The sequence below is a fragment of the Pangasianodon hypophthalmus genome, chromosome 7 (genome assembly GCF_027358585.1).
Source record: "Pangasianodon hypophthalmus isolate fPanHyp1 chromosome 7, fPanHyp1.pri, whole genome shotgun sequence".
Lineage (NCBI taxonomy): Eukaryota > Metazoa > Chordata > Actinopteri > Siluriformes > Pangasiidae > Pangasianodon > Pangasianodon hypophthalmus.
In genome coordinates, this window is record NC_069716.1 from 20,665,334 (window position 1) to 20,688,417 (window position 23,084).

The window sequence follows — 23,084 nt, forward strand, 5'->3', positions numbered from 1 at the left end:
ATTTCTTTCATTCAGCTAATTAGCCATCCATGAATAAACTCAATAAGGTTCGCGAGAAATGAGGATGAAAAACACTGCAGTGTTGCCTAACTCATGTTTGTACATATCACACATGGACAGTTTATTAGACACAACATTGTTAATTCACTTTATAGGTGTGCAGTTAAAGAGTATAGCTCACTGGGAGACCACACCATCTGCCTGGCAGCAACCTGGCATCCACTTAGGGTTCACATTCAGTGAGGAAAAATAAGGAACAGGCCCACCAGGATTTTTTAATTTTTTTAATATAACTGCTTTTAAACCATTTTCCTTCTTATAGGGATTTACTACTTACATAATTTCAACATCTATAATCATATATGTTTATATATATATATATATATATTTTAATATATCATATTTAATAATTAGAATAATATAATGTATGATAAGCTGATTGGTTATTTCTTTAAAATCCAAGTCAACAATAATGGCTTCAGAAGAAGATTAATGTTTTGTTCTATGGTCCAGTCAGAGCACAGATCTGGATCCTGACTTGAAGACGGCTGTGCACAGAAGATCCCCTCACAATTCGATAAAACTGGGGCATTTTTGCAAGGAAGAGTGGATTAAAATGACCAAATCAAGATGTGCTTAGTTGGTATCTAAAAAAAAATTGAATGATGTATTACAAGCAAAAGGTGCTCTAATAAAGTATTAATTAAGGGGTATACATACTTATGCAACCAGGTAATTGTAAGTTTTTTTTTCCTCAAGTGTTTCTATTTGTTTTCACCTGAATTTTGTTGGTTGCTATATCACAATAAAGGTGGAAAAAGCTCTAATATGATCTTTGTTTCGTTTTTAACATCATAACAACCTGCAATTTTAACAGGGGTGTGTAGACTTTTCTTTAAATATCCATTGTGTCTGACTGCGTCCTTGCCGTGTTTATATTGGTTTATTTTTTGGATTCTGGCCGTGTTTGCATAAAAGTTTTGGATTGTGATTATGCTTTCATTTTGTCTGCCAAATAAACCTCTTTGCACATGGAGCTCTGACTGAGTTTATCTTGTTAGAATATGTTTGTCTCTAGGACACCAAACCATTGACCACGTGAGTTCAGGGGCACATTTTCAAACTGAAATTTGTTGGGACCACAGATGGGAATTTTTATTATCTGATGTTTGGCGAATGACAGTGTCTTGTTCCCCATTATGTCTCCGCCTGGCCTTAAGACAAACTTTCCCACTAGCAGATCCAAAATTTTATTCTTGGCAGTGATCACATCTGACCCAGGAGAATAATGTTTTCCTTATGACTGACAGCTTGTAGCAGAAATTCAGAAAACCTAAATAGAGAAGAAGGCGGACAACATGTGCGGCATGGTCTCAGCTGATTTCTAGCAATTTAATGCTCAGACAAGGTCTAATAATGGAGTTAAATCTATAGTTAAAGATATGCTAACTGAAGTGGTGACAATTAGGTGCCATTCATATAGACAGCCATGAACAAATTTCATATAAAATGGAATTCCTAGAAAATTTTATATAAAAGAATGGATTACTCTAAGTGCTGCTTAGTGTCGTCTGAACACATGCTTCAGTAGAAGAGATAAGGCATGAGGAAAATCTAATTTCAAAATATTTCAATTCTATTCTAAAACATTCTGTTTATTTCCAATTTTACAGAAAAAAAATCCCTGATTTTCAACGTGGTCTCAGACTTTTTAACTTTTTAAAGTATACTCACGTCCACTTTATTAGGAACATTTGCACATTCATGCCGTTATCAGCCAATCATGTGGCAGAAGCACAATGCATAAAATCATGCAGATACAGGTCAAGGGCTTCAGTTAATGTTCACATCAAACATCAGAATGGGGAAAAGTGTGATCTGGTTGTTGATAACAGATGGGCTGGTTTGAGTTTCTCAGAAACTACTGATCTCCTGGGAACTTCACACACAACAGTTATACAGAATAAACTCTAGAGACTGTTTTTTAATAGTGACATAAAAATTGGGCAACATCTTGACTACTGGCTAGTCAAGATGTTACACATTTCCTTTATTGTTTTAGAATTTTCAGAATTAGTTTTAGAATTTTTCCGATGTTAAATAAAAAAAATAAATAAATAAAAAATCAGATTTTCAATGTGGTCTCAGACTTTTGATCCCCACTGTATATGTTAGGTGTACCTGATAAAAAAAAAGGCCAATGAGGTATGAGCTCGGCATACCTATTAAAGTATAATATTTATGCCCATTATGCATATTTGTTCTCTGTAAATGTTATGCAAGAAAAAAAAAAACCTTTACAACCATAATGGAAATCATAATGATTACAGTCATATCAGAATCCCATCCTAATGGATATCATAAACTGGACCTGTGGCTTGTCAGTAGTTTCCTTTCCAGATATATGCAGTTGTTTTAGTTCATGCACAAGGAAGTTGACAAAATGTTAACATGAAGATATAAAATGTGTCAAATCCAGTAAATCAGGGCATCTGAGGTACAGAACTAAAACATCTAAAACATCTAAATCAAATGTTTAAAAGAACACACTGCTGAAGGTAGCTCTAGTAAACGCTAGTAAAACCATAGCAGACCATAAAACGCTGCAAGACTAATAGACTGAGATAACTGAAGATGTTCCATTAGTGTGTTGTGAGATGAAAACATGACAGTATTGTGTACAGTATTTTAACACTACACAGAACAGAATGACCAGTTTGATGGTTTTGATTTGGAAAACACAGATGTCTAAAATCTCAAATTAAATCCTTTTATTTAAAATTCAATATGCTGTAACTAAATGACTGACATATAAAGGATCTTCAGTGAAAAGAAGTAACTTCACCTAATACAGGTTTCAATTTAAATTAATTTCAGACATTAAACTAAATATCACTATGTATATTGTCAAACTGAAACCCTTTTCCACTTCTAAACTTCATGTACACTGCTCACTTAAATGGAATATTTCGCCTGATGCACTAGGCCCTATACCAAACTGGTACTAGCACTACTATCCTAGTCTTTCTCCTTATTGGTTAATGCACATCCATCTTGGCTTTTTCTTTACCTAAGTAACAAACATTTTCAGAAATGTGACATTGATCCTTATCTATTTCACTTGAATAATCAAAGATGCCAAAAAAAAAGACACTAAAACAGTTATGTTCACAAGACCTGTTTATAAAAGTATATACACTCAATCATGTATTCTAGCATACAGAAAGCCTACAGTCACCAAATACTGCAATTTACAAGCATGCCAGTATAGTTGGTACAGCACAGGAGTAAGATGAACACTTGGAAGTCATCTCAGATGGGCATTTAAACCAAATATAATGACTGAATATGTATAGCAAATAAGTAGGCTCAGCTTTCTGTAAGAAGTCATTAACAAACAGCAGCGTATACAGCTTGGCAATATCTTTATGTTCCTCATCAAAATGCATAGAAAGCAAAATGCTTTCATTTACTGACCAGTTATGTAGACCCTCAGTTGGTGCAAGATAGCTAAGGCAAACACAATAATATTGCATACTGTCTGTGCTGATCTTAAATCCAGTTAAAAGACTCCTTCACTTATATTCTGTTCCCATTTTGTTTGAGGGTCCAGCTTAAAAATAATGTTTAAACATGTTCTATAGGAAAAAATAATAATAAAAAAAAATCTAATCTAGATCTACACTGCTTAAAAGGTAGTGCAGGAAAAAAAATATGTACAAACATATTGCAAGATGACTGCTCTTTGACAGACACATCAACTAACAAGACCTGAAAAGACAAAAAAAAAAGGCAAGTTAATGTCATTTTAAAAAATACATGTCAATCTACTAAAAGTATTATTAAACAAGGTTCAATTAAATATGTCCCTAATTTTCTACCATCATTGACATTTGGGAAAGGCTCGTCAAATTTGGCAAACGCTCATAGTATAAAGCTAATTAATCCATTAAGTGACTTTAATTAAGCATAACAATAATGCGTCAAGGCCAAATTGGCTCTATAACGGCATCTATAAAGTAGATACAGAAACAGTATCCAAAATACTCACCAAGGTAGTCGTCCATGAGGGATCCAATGGCAAACTACAAGAGAAAATGTATGTAAATGAGAATGAATAATGACTACACAAAGGGCAAAAATGTTAACCAATGATTTTATATTGCTGGGATTTACAACAAGAATAAATAACCATTAACTTACAATATCATTCTTGTCTACTCGAGTACCAACAATCTTCAATCGAATTTCATCATCTTGCTGGATAACAATGTCCTATAAAGGAGAACCATAAAAGAAATTACATTAACATGTAAACTACATAAAAGACAGAATAAATAATCAAAACAATGCATCATTAAAATCTCTACTCCACTTTACCTCATCCACTGTCTTGTAGCAGGGAGGATTGGAGTTCGGGTCAAATTCCATTTCTGAGGGTATAGACTAAACAAAAAAGAAACAAAAAGACAATATTCTAAACCATAAACAAATAAAAAACATACAGTTTCTGGTGTAACAACAGCTTACAGTCCTAAAAAAACTGTCTATTCAAAACGCCACCCATTTTGAGTAAGACAGGTTATGAATACTTTGCACAAATGATCTGAACAGTAAACTTGATGGTGCCCTGCAACAGACAGAAGTATATTCATGGCTCATGGCCATTGGTCCCGGGATCATCTCTGGATTCACCATGACTCTAACTAGGATAAAGCTATTACTGAAGATGTATGTACTTGATGAACTTCAACATCACAAGCATCTTACAATAAATTTGCAGTTAAAACAAAGACAGGGGTCCTAGCCATGTACTCAAGTACATGTGTGTTTCTGTTGTACTACTGATGTGTGTGTGTATATAGTGCAAATGAACTAAATTGGACTTCCTCTAAATAAACTATTATTATAGATTATGGTAACATGTGCATGGTAAAAAGTGATTCAGTAAAATTTGTCACTAAACAGGGCCAAGAACTGTATACTTTCATTAAAAAGCTGTTCAGCTGACATAGCCAACCATGTTTACATGTTGCTGACTGCTTCAAACAAAACTCGTTACATAACATGAACAATTCAGTGGCTATATTTTGCTCTGGAAAAAACCTCATTGTGTCAGTGCGTTTCTGTCAGTGTACAGAAGTGTGGATAGCCAAAAAGATTTAATCCGTCATGATTCCGAAGCTTGTGGACATGTTTAATGTGTGAGGAGCATCAGAAGCTTTGTGGGCCGTGGATTGTTATGACTGGACTCGTATCTGAACCATGTACAATTTAACTTTGACAGGAGACTACAAGGCTGCATGAAAGATACTGAGGAATTCAAAACACTTGTATCAGTAGTAAAGTTTTCAGCTTACATGGCGTGAGATAAAGCAGGACATTGGGCCAATTTCTGTAAACAGTCCAACCTGTAAAAAACAAATATGACAACAAGATTTGGCAGTAGTATAAACAAAAATGCAAAGTTTCAAATACTAGATACAAGTTCAAAGCACAAAATTGTTGCAATGCTTTATGTGTAACAAAACAGGATGTGCAACAATGCATGCTTTTTATCCAGTTACAGTTACTTTTAATGTTGTGGAGTGGAATGTCCACAAAACCAGTTAGTTCAAGATTCAAGATTCAAAGAACTTAATTAATCCCAGGGGGAAATTGCTTAAATTCCTTAAAATTGCTTAGTTCCTGTTATCACTCACATTACTGCACCTATAAATACTCATTCCCTCACCACACTTTCTCTTTTCAGAAAATCAGAAAAAAAACAGCAAATAAACTGCAACTAGTCATGCAATCAAAAAACTGGAAAGCAGAATGTCCTGCTTGTAGCAGAAAACTTACTAACCATTACAAAGCACTGGCACTGGGGATTCCTTTCATAAATATTAATTATACTTTTCCTTACAGAAATCTTCACTATAACAGGAATCATATGTTTTTCTTTGTTTTCTTACAGCTGGCACTACTGTCAGAGCTGCTGCTATAGAAAATCAGTCAACACTTTCTGATCAGTCAAGAATTCAGCCTCGCTGTCTACACGTCTACACGTTTTTTTTTTTTGAAAAATGCACAAAAACGGATTGGAGTATCAACACGACAATCTAAAGGCTACAATGCATGATAAAGGAGAGCCATGATAAAGCAGAACTGTACCTTGTTAACTTGAGTGACCACTGCATCCACAACCTCCCCTTTAAACGGCCGAAACACAATAGCCTTGTATTTGACAGGGTACAACACGAAACCCCTGCCGGGCTGTATAACTCCTGCCCCGATATTATCTATTGTAGTCACAGCAATGACAAAGCCATATCTACAAAAAGCAAGAGAGACACAGGTCAGTGACATGTCCACAAGACTTGATGAGCTTTGCTACTGGGCAGCTTACTCAGTGTCTCTCAGGACTTACTTTCCTGTGCACGTGCCTTCCACCTCTGTAAACAGCTTCTGTTTGACTGTGTTTAACAGATTTGGGCCAAAATATCGAGGATGGAGGAGAATCTCATGTTCCAGAGAGATCTAAAAGAAACATGCAATATACATCACATCATTTTTTTTTTGGCTTCCAGTTTTAAACTAATAGTAAAAATGAACATAGTAGTGCAGTGTCTTTTCCTGTTACACTACATACATATACACATATACTGTACATATGTATGTGTATGTGTGTGTGTGTGTGTGTGTGTATGTGTGCGTGCATGTGTATTATACATATACATATATATATACATATATATATACAGATAAACACTGCCAGAATATTCGTATGATTTTAACTGCGAACAAGCTAATGGCTATACAAGCGTTAGGCACTTAACTACTTTAACGAGCAAGCTACAATAACTCAGTAAAGTACATCAATTTATACTAAGTTTCGGTGAACAAACAGACAACTTACATGATAAAACATATCTTAATCCGTGGTGCTAACCCGTTTATACTGTGTAAAGATTATTAAGCGGCTGTAATAGGCGCCTCGATGCCCCAAGTTCCCGAACAAAGCGGAAATCTAGCTCACTTCCCGGTCAAGGCGATTTCAAATTAAAAGCGTTTAGATGAAATTCCAAAATGAAAAAGTTTGGTGTTTTTATGCCTTACCTAAAACGCATCACGTTAAAAAGAAAAATATAAATACATTAGTCAAGTAAGAAATGATCAACCATTTAGCATTATTTGTAGTAATCTGAAATAAAGGCACTCATGTGTCATTCAGTCAATTTATTAAGCCTGATTTTTCTTCCCAGAACGTAATGCATATACACTGCTGTATATTACTGCATGTTATTGAGCTTTTATTTACCCTCTATTTAATCTCAGTGTTTAAATTAACCTTCCTTTCTTGTAGCTGAAACGTAGGCTATTTGTTAGTCACGTGACAATTTAAGATTTCTCGTGTCTACTCTTGTGATATGGTAATCCAATAATCAACACAAAACAAAAACAGTTTGTTTTAAAATAATAAAAAAAATAGTAAAAAAATAATAAAACAATGTCATACCCAAGTTCAGATTGTGACAGTGAAATTTTAATGTGATGCTGAATGCAGGGTTTATGTCTTACCCGAGTGTAGTAACGGAAAATAAACAGCAGGGGGCAGTGTTTCTCAGTGTCAATCTGACAAGGGGACAGATTTGCGATGAACCTTTCTGGATTAAGTAGCAGATTGTTTTTAAGAAAAAACCTATACTGACAATTTCTTGGAAGAAAGTTATATTTTAAGTTATATTTTTGGCTCAAAGGAAACAAAACGAAAATATAATTTGTAATTGACTTTACTGGTATCTCTTTACAATAACTGTACATGAATAATCATGCATTAATACCTGAATTAATACCTAAACATGAACTAATGATGAGTTAAGGCATGCACTAATCACGAGCTAATGAAGAGCTAACCTTAATTATGACTTCAGTCTTATGAATTCATGTGTGAATAACGACCACCTGAAGTACATGGTAGTAATGTTTCTTAGTTAATGTATTAATTAACATGTTACATACATTTAAAAAATGGTCTCGAAGGTTATTTTTTTTAACATTTAAAAAATGGATTTAAGATGGTATCTGCAGACTGTTTCAAAATGTAAAAACTTGAAAGTTATGTGGACTTTATCATTATTTATTTATTTATTTATTTATTTATTTATTTTTACAACATTAAATACCACTGACGGGAAAAACCCTGTATCTCTTCCTTTTAATGTAGAATTATTACTATCATAAATTGAAGCTTTAAGATCGTCAGGCTTTTGTTTTTTGCTCTGATCGTTTTTTTTCTTCTGTGTCTGACTTTGTTGTAAATCCTAAATAAATAGAACAGCAGCTTCAATCCGCTGAGCAACGCTATTTGCTGGTTTGGCCACAAGGTGGCAGCAGAGATGGAAAGTATTGCTGACCTAAGACGCAGTTTGAATTTATTTTCTGAGGGAAACGTTGGTTATATTAGAGCATAAAAATATTAGTTTTACAATATGTGAAAAAATAATACCACAAACAGACCCAAAATAAATAATGACTAGGTTTTTTTCTTGTTTTTTTTTTTTTTTTTTAAATCATGTACTGCATAGTAAGTTTCAAGTATTGGCTTACATGTAAAAAAGTACTACTGATTACATATAAAATGCTGACAAAAGAGTGCAGTTAATTAAATAAATATTAATAATCACTAGCATTTATATTCAGGTAGTTTTAGTACTGCGACAACAACAGTTTTGTTTCTAGACCTGGCTTACTGTTGAAACACACACACACACACACACACACACATATATAAACACATACTGTCAGTAAAAACAGACCTCATCCTGGGTCAGCTATGGGCCACAACTGGTCCTGAATCTGGAGCTTAAGACCAGATATAATTTACCTATTGAGGGGTTTGAGGATCCAAGTTATGTGTCTTGGCATTCTGTTGTAAGTTATGCATCTTTGCCTTGTAAACCAATCATTTACAGTTTTACTAACAGCTCCTAGACTAGTGTGTGTAACTATCTTGAGTAGAACTGATTCCATCGCTCATGCTGTGTCTGTCTGTTCTACCTGCAATATCGTGTACTTGTTACTTGTTGAAATTTAGTTCTGCTGCTCAGTTAACAGCCATATGGTTGGATTGTATCTGCCTCGATTGTAAGTCGCTTTGGATAAAAGCATGTGCCAAATGAATAAATGATGTAAGTGAAGCTTGCCAAACCCATGTGTTTGGAATGCACCTCACAAGTAAGTAAACCAGGGCCTCTTTCGAGAACGCTTTCCTTCAGCCCAGACGCTCCTCTATAATAAGAGTTACTAAAAGACAATGACAAAGAGAAATTGCATGTGGCAGTGCAAGAAAGGGTCTGAGAAGACAGAAGCGGAAACACTCTTTATATCCCTTGTGGTACCATAGCAGTTCTTCCTAGCATTAAAGGCCAGTTTTTAAAAGCTCTTCTTTGACAAGTATATAAAGGCAGAAGCAGCGGTGTGCCATAGATCAGACTGCAACGCCATTGTTGCTCAGGCAGGTCAGATAGCCCCAAACTGAGGCCATGCATGTTGATGAGCCTGGGCAGATGTCCACGAATATCTGAGCGCAGTGCATGGTTTTTGCATCAAAATGAGTTGTCCAAACTGATGGAGGTCCTTGGGGACTTCCTGATTTTCTCTGCTCTGCATTCTTGCAGAGAGTGAGGCACTCATGTCATTAACCCGTGATAGCAGAGCAGGCGGGGATGCATTCAGATGTCTCCACAGTGACAAGTTCATAACTCTTGTGTACAGCAGACTCTTCTTTGCCTTTACCCAAATCTAGACCCCAAACATAATCTCACTTTTCCTTATAGACACACATCAGACTCTGTTGCTGTATTCTATATTAAGCTTGTAGACGCCAAGAAACATGGATGGCTCCGCACCTCCAGTACTCCCTTTTATACTGTAATATTAGCTCAATAATTTGGCCTTAAGGGTGAAAGTGTAAAGGAGCATAAGGGGTTAATGACCACAACAGACACTATTTCATATACAAACTATCACAACTATTCATGAATGAATGTATTGTTTGGTTTTTTATGTATTGTCATGTTATTCTTGCTGTTCCACCAACAAATTACTTTGTTATTTTTTTCTATATTAGTGCTCTCTTAGGTTTAGCTTAATTTTTTTGTTATTTAATTACATTTTAATTTTGTCATTTAATTTGCATCTAATTTTATATTGAATTGTATGTACATTAACACAGAACCTGGCTTTATAAAATGCCACACACATTTAAATACCAAGGCATGTTTCTTAGTATATAGTAGAGAATTTGCTTTATGTGACATGTCTCAAGAACCGTATTCTCATTTAAAGCACCTTTTATTGATAATACAACGATTTCTCTTTTAAAACACAGTAGTACTTTACGGTTTAGAAATTTTCTTTTAGTTGAACAGGTCTAGACCACTTCAGTTTAAAGAGGCTGAAGGACAAAAGGAAAGGGAAATCTAAAAAAGGATTTTCAGAGTAACTGATCTAACACAGTAGAAGTGAGTCTAACCTCTGCACTCTTGTCTTTCACACCTGTTCTCAAAGACGTTGTATACGCCGAGTGACTATTACCATTCCTGTGCACAGCACTATGCCCACTGACTTGGGGGAAGCAATACAGCTATTGTCCTGGCATAATTGCACTTGTATAGTGCCAGTGCTCTTTCATTACATGGTGGTCTGAATTCTCTACTAGCGACACCTAAAGCAAAAGTGCTGCCATTGTTTCCAAGCTCCTTACTGTGTGGTCACATTCTTTCAAGTGGTCCTTGTTTTGCTCTGAGATTGGTTTAGTCTTACAAGGGCATGTTGTTATTCTTTGATCAGTTAAAGACACCTGTGATAAGCATATATGGTTTGAAAAAATAAAATAATAGTCATAATAGTCAGCATTAGACTGTTTTATGTAAATACCACATGACTATTCTACTAGTCCTTTCTTCCTCCCTTTCTTTCTTGGTAGAAATGTACTAAAACAATGTACCCATTTAATAATGGCCGATTACTCATTTAAGACCAAATCTAGATTAACCAGACATTATGTACATTTAAACTATCCCATGACAGAACCATAAATACAAAATAGCTCCTAAGAATTAGTCATCATCCACCATGTACATTCTGCCCAGAATATGTCCTAGTGTGAATATAAGGTTACCAGAAACCTCTCTTATTTCCTTTATGCTATGTGCAACACATTCTATGTTTAATGTTGGTTTGATTTGCCTGAAAGAAAAGTCCTAGTCCAGTGCTTCAATTCACTCCTTTCTGTCCCCTTCTCTGCCCCCATCTCCACCCGGAGCTTTCAGATGCAAAATAAGCAGACATATGGAGAGGAGGTCTTTCTCTGGCCCTCCTAAAGATTCAGATTGTATGACAAATCACGTCCAGCACCATCCTCCCAACCCAAAGCAGAATCTCCAGACAACAGCTTCATTAGAGTGAAAGAAGGAGTTTTTGCAGCTTTGCCGAGTCAAGCTCGGACCTCTTCCCCTTCTCAATTACTCCATTGTTGCCTCCAGATTCAAGTTATTGCACTTCAAACCATATGGCTTATTTGAGCACCTTCAAGTGATGCCATCGCCCAGCTCCATGCCTCAGTTAGAGAAATGGGCATTGATGACAAATCAAAACAAAGAGGGTGGAACTACGGAGGCATGTGTAAAATATCTGATGAATATGTGTAATTACTGAATAAAAAATAGCTAAATAAAAAATAGCTGTTTCATAATGTACTAGTCACATTATTCTGAAGAATAAATATTATTTACAACATTTTAAAGCCTTTTGGATATCTGGATATCTTTTTGCATGTATTCTTTTGCAAGATAATTTAAATGCTTCAAGAACTGAAATAAACTATCAGGAAATCTAAATGAATCTCACTTCTCATGTATCATGTAAGCGAAGTAGCAAAGACTGCACTGTGTAAAAAAGAAACCTTGTAAATTTACAGTAAATTACTGGCAGCAGAGTTGCCATGTATTTACTATAATTAATATTTACAGAATTATTATTGCAGTGTTTATTCATAGTAATGGCACGTTGTACTGTATTGGTACCTAGTTTTAGAGTAAAATAAATGATATTGCATGATTTACTGTGCTATTACAGTGTAGTCAAGGAAGTGCTACTGAAGCTTCATAGTAAGGTCCTTTGATACATTATAACCTGCCAGTACTGTGAATATTTACCCAGAATTCCAAGTGGGCTATAGTATAAAATACACATGTAAAACACATGTAAAGTCATACTGGTCTGAACATAGTATTTTATGAAGAAATCATGGAATTTGTTTACAGTGGTGATACTCAATTTATTTATTATTTAAATAAGTTTGAATTTAAGCTTATGATATAAATCTATCTTACAGCATTATAGCTAATAAAGTGTTGAGCATTAAAGCAAGTGGGACATAATGAGATGTGCATACAGACAGTGCAGTGCACAAGGCTGGGGAGAATAAAAGGAACCAAAAATAGGAAGTGGAGAACGTGCCATTAGTTACACAGCTACAGTTCACAAGGCTGCTGAAAGCCCACTGTAATGTATGTGTTAGTCCTGCAAGGTCAGGTGTGGGTAGTTATCATCAATCAGGGCAGCACTGTGCATTTGTCCTCTTTTAACGATAGTATAACGTAGGCAAAGCTTCTTCACATTTTGCCAAGTAGTTGCCCTGGTTACTTTGAATGATAAAGTCTTTAGAGACACAGGTCTTATTGTGAGTACTAATGCAGGGTAAACTAGAGGTAAATTATGCACTTGCACAAACACGCAAAGACAAGTGAATGCCTCGCTGTAGGGTTTGTCTTTAAACTCTGGCACCTGATTGATAGTGTAAGGTTCACATACTGGTACATTTTGTGTCCAGTTAACAATGCAGACCTCAAATTAGCATTTAGATAGCCTGTAATGAGATTCCAAAACATTTTAATAATAGCACCTGTTTTGAAAGTTGTAAATGCAGGAAATGAATTGATTGAATATATGAAGTGAAACTCTGGGGTGAGAAAGATATCTGATATATAAAGACAACTTTAGAAAAAATTTGCCTAAGACAGATATCTAAAAATTCTGCAAATGATAATTTAAGATACGTAAATGAATTCGAGAAAGTCTAATATTATTAGAAATAATAGTGCCATAGTTCATTATTTTCTTTATGTTACATATTAATATCTGTGTGAACAAATAAATAAATATTAAGCTGTATTATGTATACTGTAAGATTGTTATAATGAAATACATAAATATACTTACATAGGTTACATAACACTGAATAATACATTGCTAGCTACAAACATTTTTACTTAAAGTAAGTTAGTGACAAAGTTGATGACAAAGTTGTTTTCATTTTGTGCGTGTGTGTGTGAGTGTGAGTGTGTGTGTGTGTGTGTATGGGGGTGATTTTCTGCTGTGAGGAGTGGTGTCTTGGTACAATTGAGGCACTGGAGTAAGGAATGAATTATCATTCAAGAGTAATGGCCCTATTCTACCCTGCCTGGGTCTGGAAGCAGGAGAAAAGGGTCCGCAGGCTTCAGGAGAGGGGAAGGGATTATTCCTAGGATTACCATGTGAAAACTTCTATCAGACTTTCTGACTCAAAGACCCTTTGCGAACAGTAATCGCGTTAATACCCGGGGATTAATGCTGGGCCAGACCCGAAATTGAATTTTAATTCGAGTTGCGCACATAGATATGAAATAAATGGAGTGGCATTCTTGAAAAGAAGAAAAGATGTCTGTCCCACACACGTCCCATTCCAGTCTTTAATAAGTGACACTGGAGTGCCTGGGACAAGGTTCACACACACACACACACACACACACACCTGCCATTCGAATTCATATCAATCCTCTATAAAGTTATGATCTCTTCTCGTGCGTTTTTTTTTTCCTCCTTTAGGTCAATGGACTTGTCGTGATGAAGTCTGAATAAGGCTTTTTTTTGCATTACGCATTGGTTACCCAGCGCTTTTAGGCTACATTTTGTCTGCATCCTAAGCTGTGTGTAAAGATTGCCTTGGAGGAGCAGCTCAAAGCTTCTTTGAGTAATGCGCTTGTTTCATTTTCTCACGTGTTTCTGCTATTGAAATGCAATAAGATCCCGTGCACTTGTGCCTAATCCTGTCAAAATCTCCTTGGCAACCCCTCTCAACTGTGGGCAAAAAAAAAAAAAAAACTTCCACCCTTCCACCCTTCCACCCCACCGCCCCTTCTCTGCAAAACCCATTTTCCATCCATCACTTTTATGGAAATAAGTCGCTTTATATGTGCAATAAGGTGCGTGTTTAAGGCAGATCACTAATGTCCTAAGTAAGCCGAATGGGCATTCAAGCTGTTTTGCGTCTTTGAAGTTATTGCTGACAGGTTGGTGTTGTAATAATAAAATCGACCTCTTCCTCCATCAGGAGTGTCGGAGATGCAGCAGCGCCACCGGAGGCCCCTTTAAAACTAAAGCAATAAAACAAGTTCAGTGTTAGTGCAGTAGCCTAGAGCACAGAGCCGGAAAGAAGAGAGAAGCCTATTGGTTCCTGAACAGGGATTTTAAATTGAAAACTCCTATTCAGTCTTATTCCATTCGATGGAGATGTAGGCCTAGCTCTTACATCACATGTTTCTACATTTCTTTTTTAAACTTTGGCACTAACTTCAGGCCACGCAGCAAAAGCTCCAAAGTGCTTCAGAGCGCAGGGTGTTTTTGTTCATGCTGGGACGATTTGAATGAGAATAATGCTATTGGAGTGTTGCAGGCCGAGGAGAAAATGAGTGACAAAAGCGCAGAGGCGCAAAAATTGGACGGGGGACAAGGCGTGTAGAGCTGAAAAGGAGAGCGGGGAGACACGCACAATGGAACAATTCACCTTATAATCGCTTTGATATATTATACATGCCTGAAGACTCTAAACATTGTGTAATTATTTATAAATGACTGTCCCCCTGTCCTCATAATACCGCAAGGAGAAAAGCGCTGCAGGTCTCTCCTCCAACTATTCCTAAATAGTGCCCCCTTTCTATTTCTTTCTAAAGGGGGCGCAAGATGCAGGCGATTGAATAAATTGAATAATTAATGGTCAATTGTATGGCTGTCTCATAAAGATGTCTTTAAATAAACCTTAAGAAATGGCGCATAGCGGGGCAGTATGATTTAACGGCGTCTTTCATCTGGCTCAAATTCAAATGAGAAAAGTGGCTTAAGTGCAACACTTGTGCAGCTGTAACACTCCTTACTGGGAAGTGTGTTTCCACATCTGTTTTTTTTTTTTTTTTTTTTTTCACGGCCAAAATAGAAACTATGTGACAGACAAACACTGACCTGCAACATTGCATCTTACATTCCAAAAGTTTTTTTTTTTTTTTTTTTATAAAAAAAGTATCTGAAATCTTTTCTATGACATATTTTTAAACACACAGTACAACACCATTTCTGAAACCGGTGCCCAACACAGGCCATGCTTTATAGGCAAGAAAACCAGCTTAAATGGAATATTTTTCAACATGTTTATTTATAGGCTAATTTTACAGATTTCATAGCAGTATTAAGATATATTTATTAATAGTTCTAGCAGTAAGTACGCTTTGTTAAAATTATGAACCAGACTAAGGCAAGTCTTTCCCATCTGAGGAAGTGTGCCTAGCCCGGGGGTCTGTGTACTCCACTGAGTTTGGCTAGTGGTGTCTTTTCATTTTCCTTCAGAGGTTTAACTTAAAGCGGACTTACTCCTCCGAGGACGGATAGCAACAGTGGAGCTCGCGTGGCTCGGAGCGTTCTCGCCCTCTGATTGGCCAGCGGTGATTACAGGCACGCTTCAGAGGGCGAACAAACAACTGGCATAAATTATGCTAATGAGATCGCCGTGCGGCACGGGGCAGACCTGATGCAACCCATTCATCCATCCTTCACCGAAATGCCAAAGCGCGGGGGGTGTTCATTGTCTTATCAGGGTATATAAGGTAACTGAGGCCAGTCGTGTGCCAGGCTCACTGGCTCACACGAGCTGATTGAAGAACAAGAGCGAGACGGACGCGTGCCTTAAAACTTCAGCACAAACTTATCTGGGCGACTTTGGCTCCCCAGCGAGAGCTCTGATCCTTTAGCTTCCCTCCCTAACTATCAGCAGGTATGTATGCGATGCAGAACTGTATGCGATGCAGGACATGTCTCCATTCTAGTACATTCCAGCAGCAGTAACTCTGGATAGCTTACTAACCGTTTCTTTCGTGCGTTTTCCGCAGATATAGTGGACGATGTGCACCGCAGCGGAGAGCGCGTTCTCTGATCTGGACACCTCCAGCTGTGACTTTTCCTTTCCTCACACGGATGATGAGGATTCCCGCGGCAGCATGCACGCCGCCTCGCCCGCGTCCTCGCTGGCATCTACGGGGAACAGCGCACAGGACGCCGGCGAGCTGCAGCAGAAGAAGAAGCGCAGAGGTCGTGTGAGGAGCGAGGCCGCCATTCACGTGGTAAAGAAGAACCGCAGGCTGAAAGCCAACGACCGCGAGAGGAACCGCATGCACAACCTGAACGATGCGCTGGACGCTCTGCGGAGTGTGCTGCCTGCCTTCCCGGACGACACCAAGCTCACCAAAATCGAGACTCTGCGCTTCGCTCACAACTACATCTGGGCACTGTCCGAGACCATCCGCATCGCGGACCAGCGCGGGAGCAAAGCGAGAGACTCCTCACCGGCAGGGAGCTGCATGGCGGAAGCACCGAGCCCGGGGAGCGATGCGTGCTCATGGGCATCAAGCGCCTCCTCTTCAGGCTCCTCTCCATCCTACAGCTCTTCTAACCCCGGCAGCCCGGAGGCTATGGACGATTACGGATTTCTGCAAGCAGACGTCGTTTACTGCTACCACAGCTACCCTGGCATTTATTAAGCTATCTCCTAGTCCCAAATCTTCTGAAGCTAGCCTAATAAGGGAAAATGGCATTTCCTTTGCCCTTTATTAGAAGCAAGAGTGCAGATCCAGAGACAGATTAGATGTTCACTGTTTGCCTTAACTACCGTCAGTTTCGCGAATGAGAATGTTCTTATTTTTGTACTTTTTGTATTGCTGAACTTAAGGGGTTTCGTACCTTTGCACTTTTTTTTCCACCTTTCTTCCAGCTCGACCTCAGTGCCAGTCAGGGGGAAATGATGCTGCAAACTGAGAAGACAGATTTGCTTTTAGCCGTCCGAGGTGAAAAGTCAATTTTACAATTTGTTAGGTTGATAGAGCAGAAAAGCGAGCGTGAAAATGCAGTTTCAACGCTATGACAATAGAATGAAAGGCCATCAAAAAGACAAGGAACTGGCCTTATGCATTATGTATTTTGACCCCAGGAAATACTGTTCTCTTCAGTGTACAGAAAGACCCTTTCACATGAGGGAGGATTTCTTACTGTTACTTCTTTTTTTTTATTTATTAAACCTATTGCTTTCATGATATTGTATTTTTATTGTATATAAAGAGATTTATTCTATTATGTATTTACCTCAAAGTATAAGTTGTTACAGACTTTTTGTACGAATAAATATAATTGCTTTTTTTTACAAACATCATGCATCCTTGTTGGTGTTTTCTTTGCCATCAGTAACACACACACACATCCTTCAAACACAAATTGTCGGGCTGATAATGAGGGTTTCTCTGCTGGAGCGTCACTCCGATTCCCTGCGCGCGACGGGACAAAGACGCGTCATGACGCATTCAGAAGTTAATAACGGTCACAGCGTCCATATGCAGCAGGTGATGAAGCTTTATGCTAACTGAAGCGTTACTTCATCCATCATCCAACATGACTGCATCTCAGCTTTGAAGAGATCAGAGACGTATAAAAATCATATGCAAAAAAGATACAATTTCATAAAGTCAAATAGGCTACAATTATTCGACTTTATTAAACTATATCAAATCAAATAAATATAAGCACAAAATATATTCCAACAAATGTTTCTATTACTACCTTAAGCATCACTTTCCATTCGCTGATCAGTATGACTGCATCTCATTTTAAAAGAATATATCAGGTTCATTTTAAAGTTTTTCAAGAAAAGGGATCATATTTATAATATTTCAAATTAATCCAATCAATAAAATTACTGATGTTTCATTTTATTTTAAGCGCCATTTGTTGATCAAAGCGATTGCTCCTCATTTTAATGGAAATATCAGGGATATTTTGAAGTCAAATACAAAATTACAGTGAGGAGAAGTCGAGATTAGCTCAAATTATTCAGTTAAATGATTTAATATTTTTTGTTTAATTGTTGTAAGATTAAACGTCACTCCATTTGACAAAACCTAATATTCTAATATCACCGCCTTTTAACTTAAGGATTAAAATATTTTAAAATACTTTGTAATGATTCCTAATAGGCTTCCATTATTCAAGCGAATGAAATTGACATATTTATTCAAATAAAAAAAGTCGAGTTTGTTGTTAATCATTTCTTCGTTATTATAAATTATAATTCGTTATAATAAAATAATATGATAATGTTAACATTGATCTGATATTGTTTATAGTATCTCATTTTTATTTTTCGAATGAACATTGCTTTTCAGGACTGTGAGAGCTACACAGGCTCGGGTTTGAGCTTTTCAGAAGCCTTTGTGCAGGCGGCTGTGTGGATTTGGAAAGGGGTTCGGGTTAAATCCTCTATTGGAGAGTTCCGCGTGAGGTCCAGCCAGGGCTCTTGTAACTGCACGTGTCGGGGATCGGCTGGGACAATACCGCGCGCTCAAAGCCTCCAGGACACGCGCATGCCCCCTCACATCGGGATAAAGGACAGAAGGTGGTTCGGGGAGGGTACAGACCCAAGCCCGCGGCACTGTGGCATCAGAGCCGTATACACACACACACAGTCTGCATGGCTGCAAGCAGCACAATGGCAACACTACAGCAGTGGCACCTGTTGCGGTTTTCCCTCCGTACTTCTGGCTCCATAATGATGCTTCCTGCATCACGGCGGCGCGTGGTGATGAAACTGCGCTCTTAATGAAGAGGTTTTTGTGTCTTTGTTCCCAAGCACAGTGCCAAAACCAATTTGCAGCATAAACCGAGTCCACTGCTAGCTTGCATCTGCAATCTCATTATTGCCAGTTCAGTAAACTACACTCATTAGAAAAAGAGCACATACTGGTCAATACTGGTTATGGCATATGGTAGGTTATGGCAAAACAACAGCAGCAGCAGCAACAACAACAAAATTATACCATCATACAATGACCACATTTTCACTACCCAGACTGAGTTTATAACTTCTACATTTATTGGATTTTTCTTCAGTGATATGTTACTGTTTACTACTCAAGTCAAGTTCACATTGGATCCTCTTCATCACCATAACTTCACACTTTGCTGCTTTCCAGAATTATTAAATAAATATTATTTAAATAATGTCTGTTGGTAACTTGTGATGTGTTTTATTTGTATACTGATACACTTCTATTTATTTCAAATAATCATTTTTAATTTTAGCATGTTGACAGAAAAATAAAATGCCTACAATTGAGTCTCATAACTGTGCATTGTTCCTGGCCCCTCATCCCCTCAGGGCTGAAAACCAGTATCAGTGTGGCAAGACTCACACAGGTCACAGGTCATTTAGGGGCAAGAGACCTCTCACATCCCAAGGAGATGGCCTTCATGTCAATGGGCATAAAAACATCAAAACGTCCTTCATGTTTGTACAGCCATGAGCACACTGCTACACCTCCCACTCAGTCAGAGACACGGCTGTGGATGGTCAAATGAGACATACAGACTTGACCTATACTCGTGGGTACCCAAATATCACTGGTGCTGTTCACTATATAACAGAAGTTATTTAGTGAACAGCACCGGTGATATGATTGTATCACTGATACATGGATCTTTTAGCTGTCTTGGCCAAACTTTAGGAAAAAGAGACATTGAAAAAAAGAGTATACATTTTTGCCATTTTAATATAATCACTTATTGTGGTGCAACTATATTGAAACAGTGATTACATATGAATGGGTTTAAATGTGCAGCGCTGCCTCCTCTCCCTCAGCCGGAGATGCAGAGAACAGCACTCTGGGACAGAAAAGCGTCTCTTTCTGGGAGATTAAAAAGAATGGACAGAAGATGAACGAGCAATCCCAAGACACCCAGAGTGCCACAAGGTAGCTCCAATAGCTCAATGGAGAGACCAATTAAACAATAACTGCAAGTTAATGACCAACAGAAGGTGGGATGGTAGGGGAATAAGTGATGAGTAAGACAACATGTGGAGACCAAGAGGATCCTATAGAGGGCCCTACACAAGACCACACAGAGCAAATATATGATTCAACAACACTTAGAGGTTTTCCACATTATATAATACAGGAAACATATTATTGTTTTTGTTCTGCATATTTTGTTTTATTATAGATATATGGGTCTGGCTGATGTAAACAGACATTTCTGTGCTTTGGATGACAGTAATAATATTGGCATGCCTGAATTCTTTTTGGAGCCTAATTCTCTGGCCTTATCTTAAACAGGGATTAGTCAATGAGTGTTGACAACTCCCTAGACCTGCCCTCCACAAAATCCACCTTCAGATCAGTACAATCCTTCCCCTTAGCACCCAAACATAAAGCTTCACACCTTGACTCCTGAAGAGACCTGAAAGAGCTTCTGACAGCAGTGCAGAGTGATTAAGGTGACTAATGATCTGTTGGGGAAATAGAGGCTTATTTCAAGTCTAATTGGGTATACAGCTGACACAAACTATTTGGAACTGCCCCAGCAATTAACTTTCTAGAAATTTATGTAAAAATTTGAAAATAAATGATTACATAGTAAACTGGAAAAGGTGAACAAAATCCTGAAAAATGATTGCATGATTGCATTGAGTGCAGAATTCATTTCATATCAGTAAGATGACGAGTGGTGACATGTATTCTTTCCAGAAATCTTCTCCAATATGTGAGCTACAAACTGTAACATTACAGGGGGTTTTAATTTCTGCTTTCCAGCTGAACAATAGAACAGTATTGATCTCATTGTAAATTCCTTAACATTGTTCTCAATTTGTACACCCACTTTAAATTCTTTGTCTGATAGGACTAAAGCTGCCCTCATCTCAAGTCCCCCTCTCCTTCACAACCCTCCTACAGTCAGTTTTACGATACAGCAATCTTTTTTGTGTGCTCTCTTGACCATGCAGTGGAACCACAGTGTGCCAGGAATGCTAAGAGTAAAGACCCCTTGGGTCTCTTCAGTGTGATGGCAGGGGCTTCCTCCTCTTTTGCCATGAGTCTCCCCCTAATCTGCATTCTTCAACATAGACAGTCAAGATTTCTTTGTCCTCGCTTGCTGTGTGTGTGGAGGTGGAAATGAGTCAATTAGTGTTTTATACCGTGCTCTGAGCTGAAGGTGGATGCTCCATGTCTAGAAGCGTGGCCTAAAGCATGCTGCACTCTCTCCAATTTGCCAAGAGTTTTTGGGATGCTAATAAGAGAAGGTCTTTTTTGATTTGCAAATGAATAAGAAAACAAATATTGTTAGATTGGGAGATGGCAAAATAAGGTGTGAAATAAGGTCAAAGTAGATATCAGGAATAAGATATGTAAAAGTTGTGAAACAAAAATTGTTTTAAAATGTCATATTGTATGGATCACATAATTTGTAATGTTTACAGGTTTGGTGTGTTTCACCTTTTTGTGAGGATTTACATTGTAGAGAATTGAGCATTGAAATAGGAAAAATTCACTCATGTAGCACTTCACTGAGCAATGCGGTTTGATTATGTATATCTGGTCCTTTAGTTACACCGTAATGCATTGCTCCACTGGCTGCATCACTGGTTCAGTCATTTGAGAAGCACATCCACCTGTACTGTGAGTGCAGATGTTCCTGTGTGGCAGATTAGGCATATGTCATCCATAACCTGAGGAAGAGGCCAGCCCTCTGGTTTGAGGCTTAAAAATATCCACTTTAGAACGAGAGGCAGACAAAGACACAGAGGGCACTTGCCTGAGGGCGGCCTGTTCCGGGTGGCTGCCTGCAGTATGTAAAGATACCTTGTCTTCATTTGTAATGGAAAGCCACTGACACACACCTACGGCCAACCTCCGCCTCCTAACTCTCTCACACAAACACGCATTTCAATAGTTCAACTTTTCCTTTGTATAACCACCCATGCCCTGTGTATTCCCCATTTATAGGTAAACTATTGTGTGTGAAGAAAAGGAAAAGGGATCTACTGGTATTGTTTTTTGCATGAAAAACTCCTGCAATGATCATGAATGACCTTTGAAACACCTTTGAATGACCCAACACTGTAAAACTGCTATCAGCTGCTTTAATTTCTCAGGTTCATCTAAATGTATTGTGCCGCCTGTAAGTGTGCCCCCGTAAGCCTGGGAATATCTGACAGTTTTGACCTTGTGGGGACATTTGCAAAAACTGCAGCTTTTATTTAAATAGTTAGAAGTGCCTAAATATTTCCTTTTGTTTACTGAGGTTAACGTTAGAGTTAAATTTAGGTGTAGGCCTAGCATTAATTAGCTGCATTAATTATTATTTATGTCAATGAAGTTCCTCACAAGGATAGTAAGACAAACATGTGTGTGTGTGTGTGTGTGTGTGTGTGCTTGAAATGGATGCTCCTCAAAAGTGGCTTTAAAGTGGCTGGCAGCAGGTTACAAGTGCTGTGGAGCATGTTAAGTGCCGTCTCATTAGCCTGGAGTGGCTCAGAGAGCAGGGCTGCTGACAAAGGTGGAGCACCATCTACCTGAATCGCTACGCACTGTCACCTCCAACCGATCTGTCCCCCCTCCAGCACTACCTTTCTCCAGGGCCAAGAGGAACAAGCAGATGCCCCAGCGCTCACCGTGGCAGGAAAGTGTCAATCAAAAGGGTAGCCAAGCAGATGCCCATATGCACACTATATGGACTTTGATGCCCCTGTAAATAGATGGCTTTTTTTTTACCCCACTCCCCACACTGTGGAGGCAGTTCCTCAGAGACCACTGATAAAAATCAAGGAAATTCAATCCAAGCCTGTGCTTTGGACAAACAGATGTGATTTTTTTCCTTCTCTCTCTAGAATACAAGATAACCTTTTCCCC

The 23,084-nt window shown here is 38.0% G+C and overlaps 2 protein-coding genes across 2 annotated transcripts; one reads left to right on the plus strand and one right to left on the minus strand.

Annotated features, from left to right (window-relative positions):
* Positions 1 to 3,162: 3,162 nt before the first annotated feature.
* On the minus strand, positions 3,163 to 7,044 carry polr2g (RNA polymerase II subunit G). Its single transcript, XM_034305581.2, has 8 exons — positions 6,902 to 7,044; positions 6,413 to 6,522; positions 6,157 to 6,316; positions 5,361 to 5,411; positions 4,381 to 4,446; positions 4,204 to 4,275; positions 4,052 to 4,085; positions 3,163 to 3,771 (listed from the first exon to the last, which is right to left on the minus strand). Exons 1-8 carry the CDS (start codon positions 6,911 to 6,913, stop codon positions 3,758 to 3,760), a joined length of 519 nt encoding a protein of 172 aa, XP_034161472.1. The 5' UTR covers positions 6,914 to 7,044; the 3' UTR covers positions 3,163 to 3,757.
* An 8,906-nt stretch (positions 7,045 to 15,950) lies between these two features.
* On the plus strand, positions 15,951 to 17,510 carry neurog1 (neurogenin 1). Its single transcript, XM_026918414.3, has 2 exons — positions 15,951 to 16,129; positions 16,245 to 17,510. Exon 2 carries the CDS (start codon positions 16,257 to 16,259, stop codon positions 16,890 to 16,892), a length of 636 nt encoding a protein of 211 aa, XP_026774215.2. The 5' UTR covers positions 15,951 to 16,129; positions 16,245 to 16,256; the 3' UTR covers positions 16,893 to 17,510.
* The last annotated feature ends 5,574 nt before the right edge of the window (positions 17,511 to 23,084 follow it).

Excerpts from the sequence above, each read along its gene's own strand:
- polr2g (XM_034305581.2), bottom strand. Across the intron at positions 6,317-6,412 it reads GAAGGCACGTGCACAGGAAA|ATATGGCTTTGTCATTGCTG; the intron begins GTAAGTCCTGAG and ends TGCTTTTTGTAG. Across the intron at positions 5,412-6,156 it reads TGGTCACTCAAGTTAACAAG|GTTGGACTGTTTACAGAAAT; the intron begins GTACAGTTCTGC and ends TGTTTTTTACAG.
- neurog1 (XM_026918414.3), top strand. The coding sequence starts at position 16,257 with ATGTGCACCGCAGCGGAGAGCGCGTTCTCTGATCTGGACACCTCCAGC.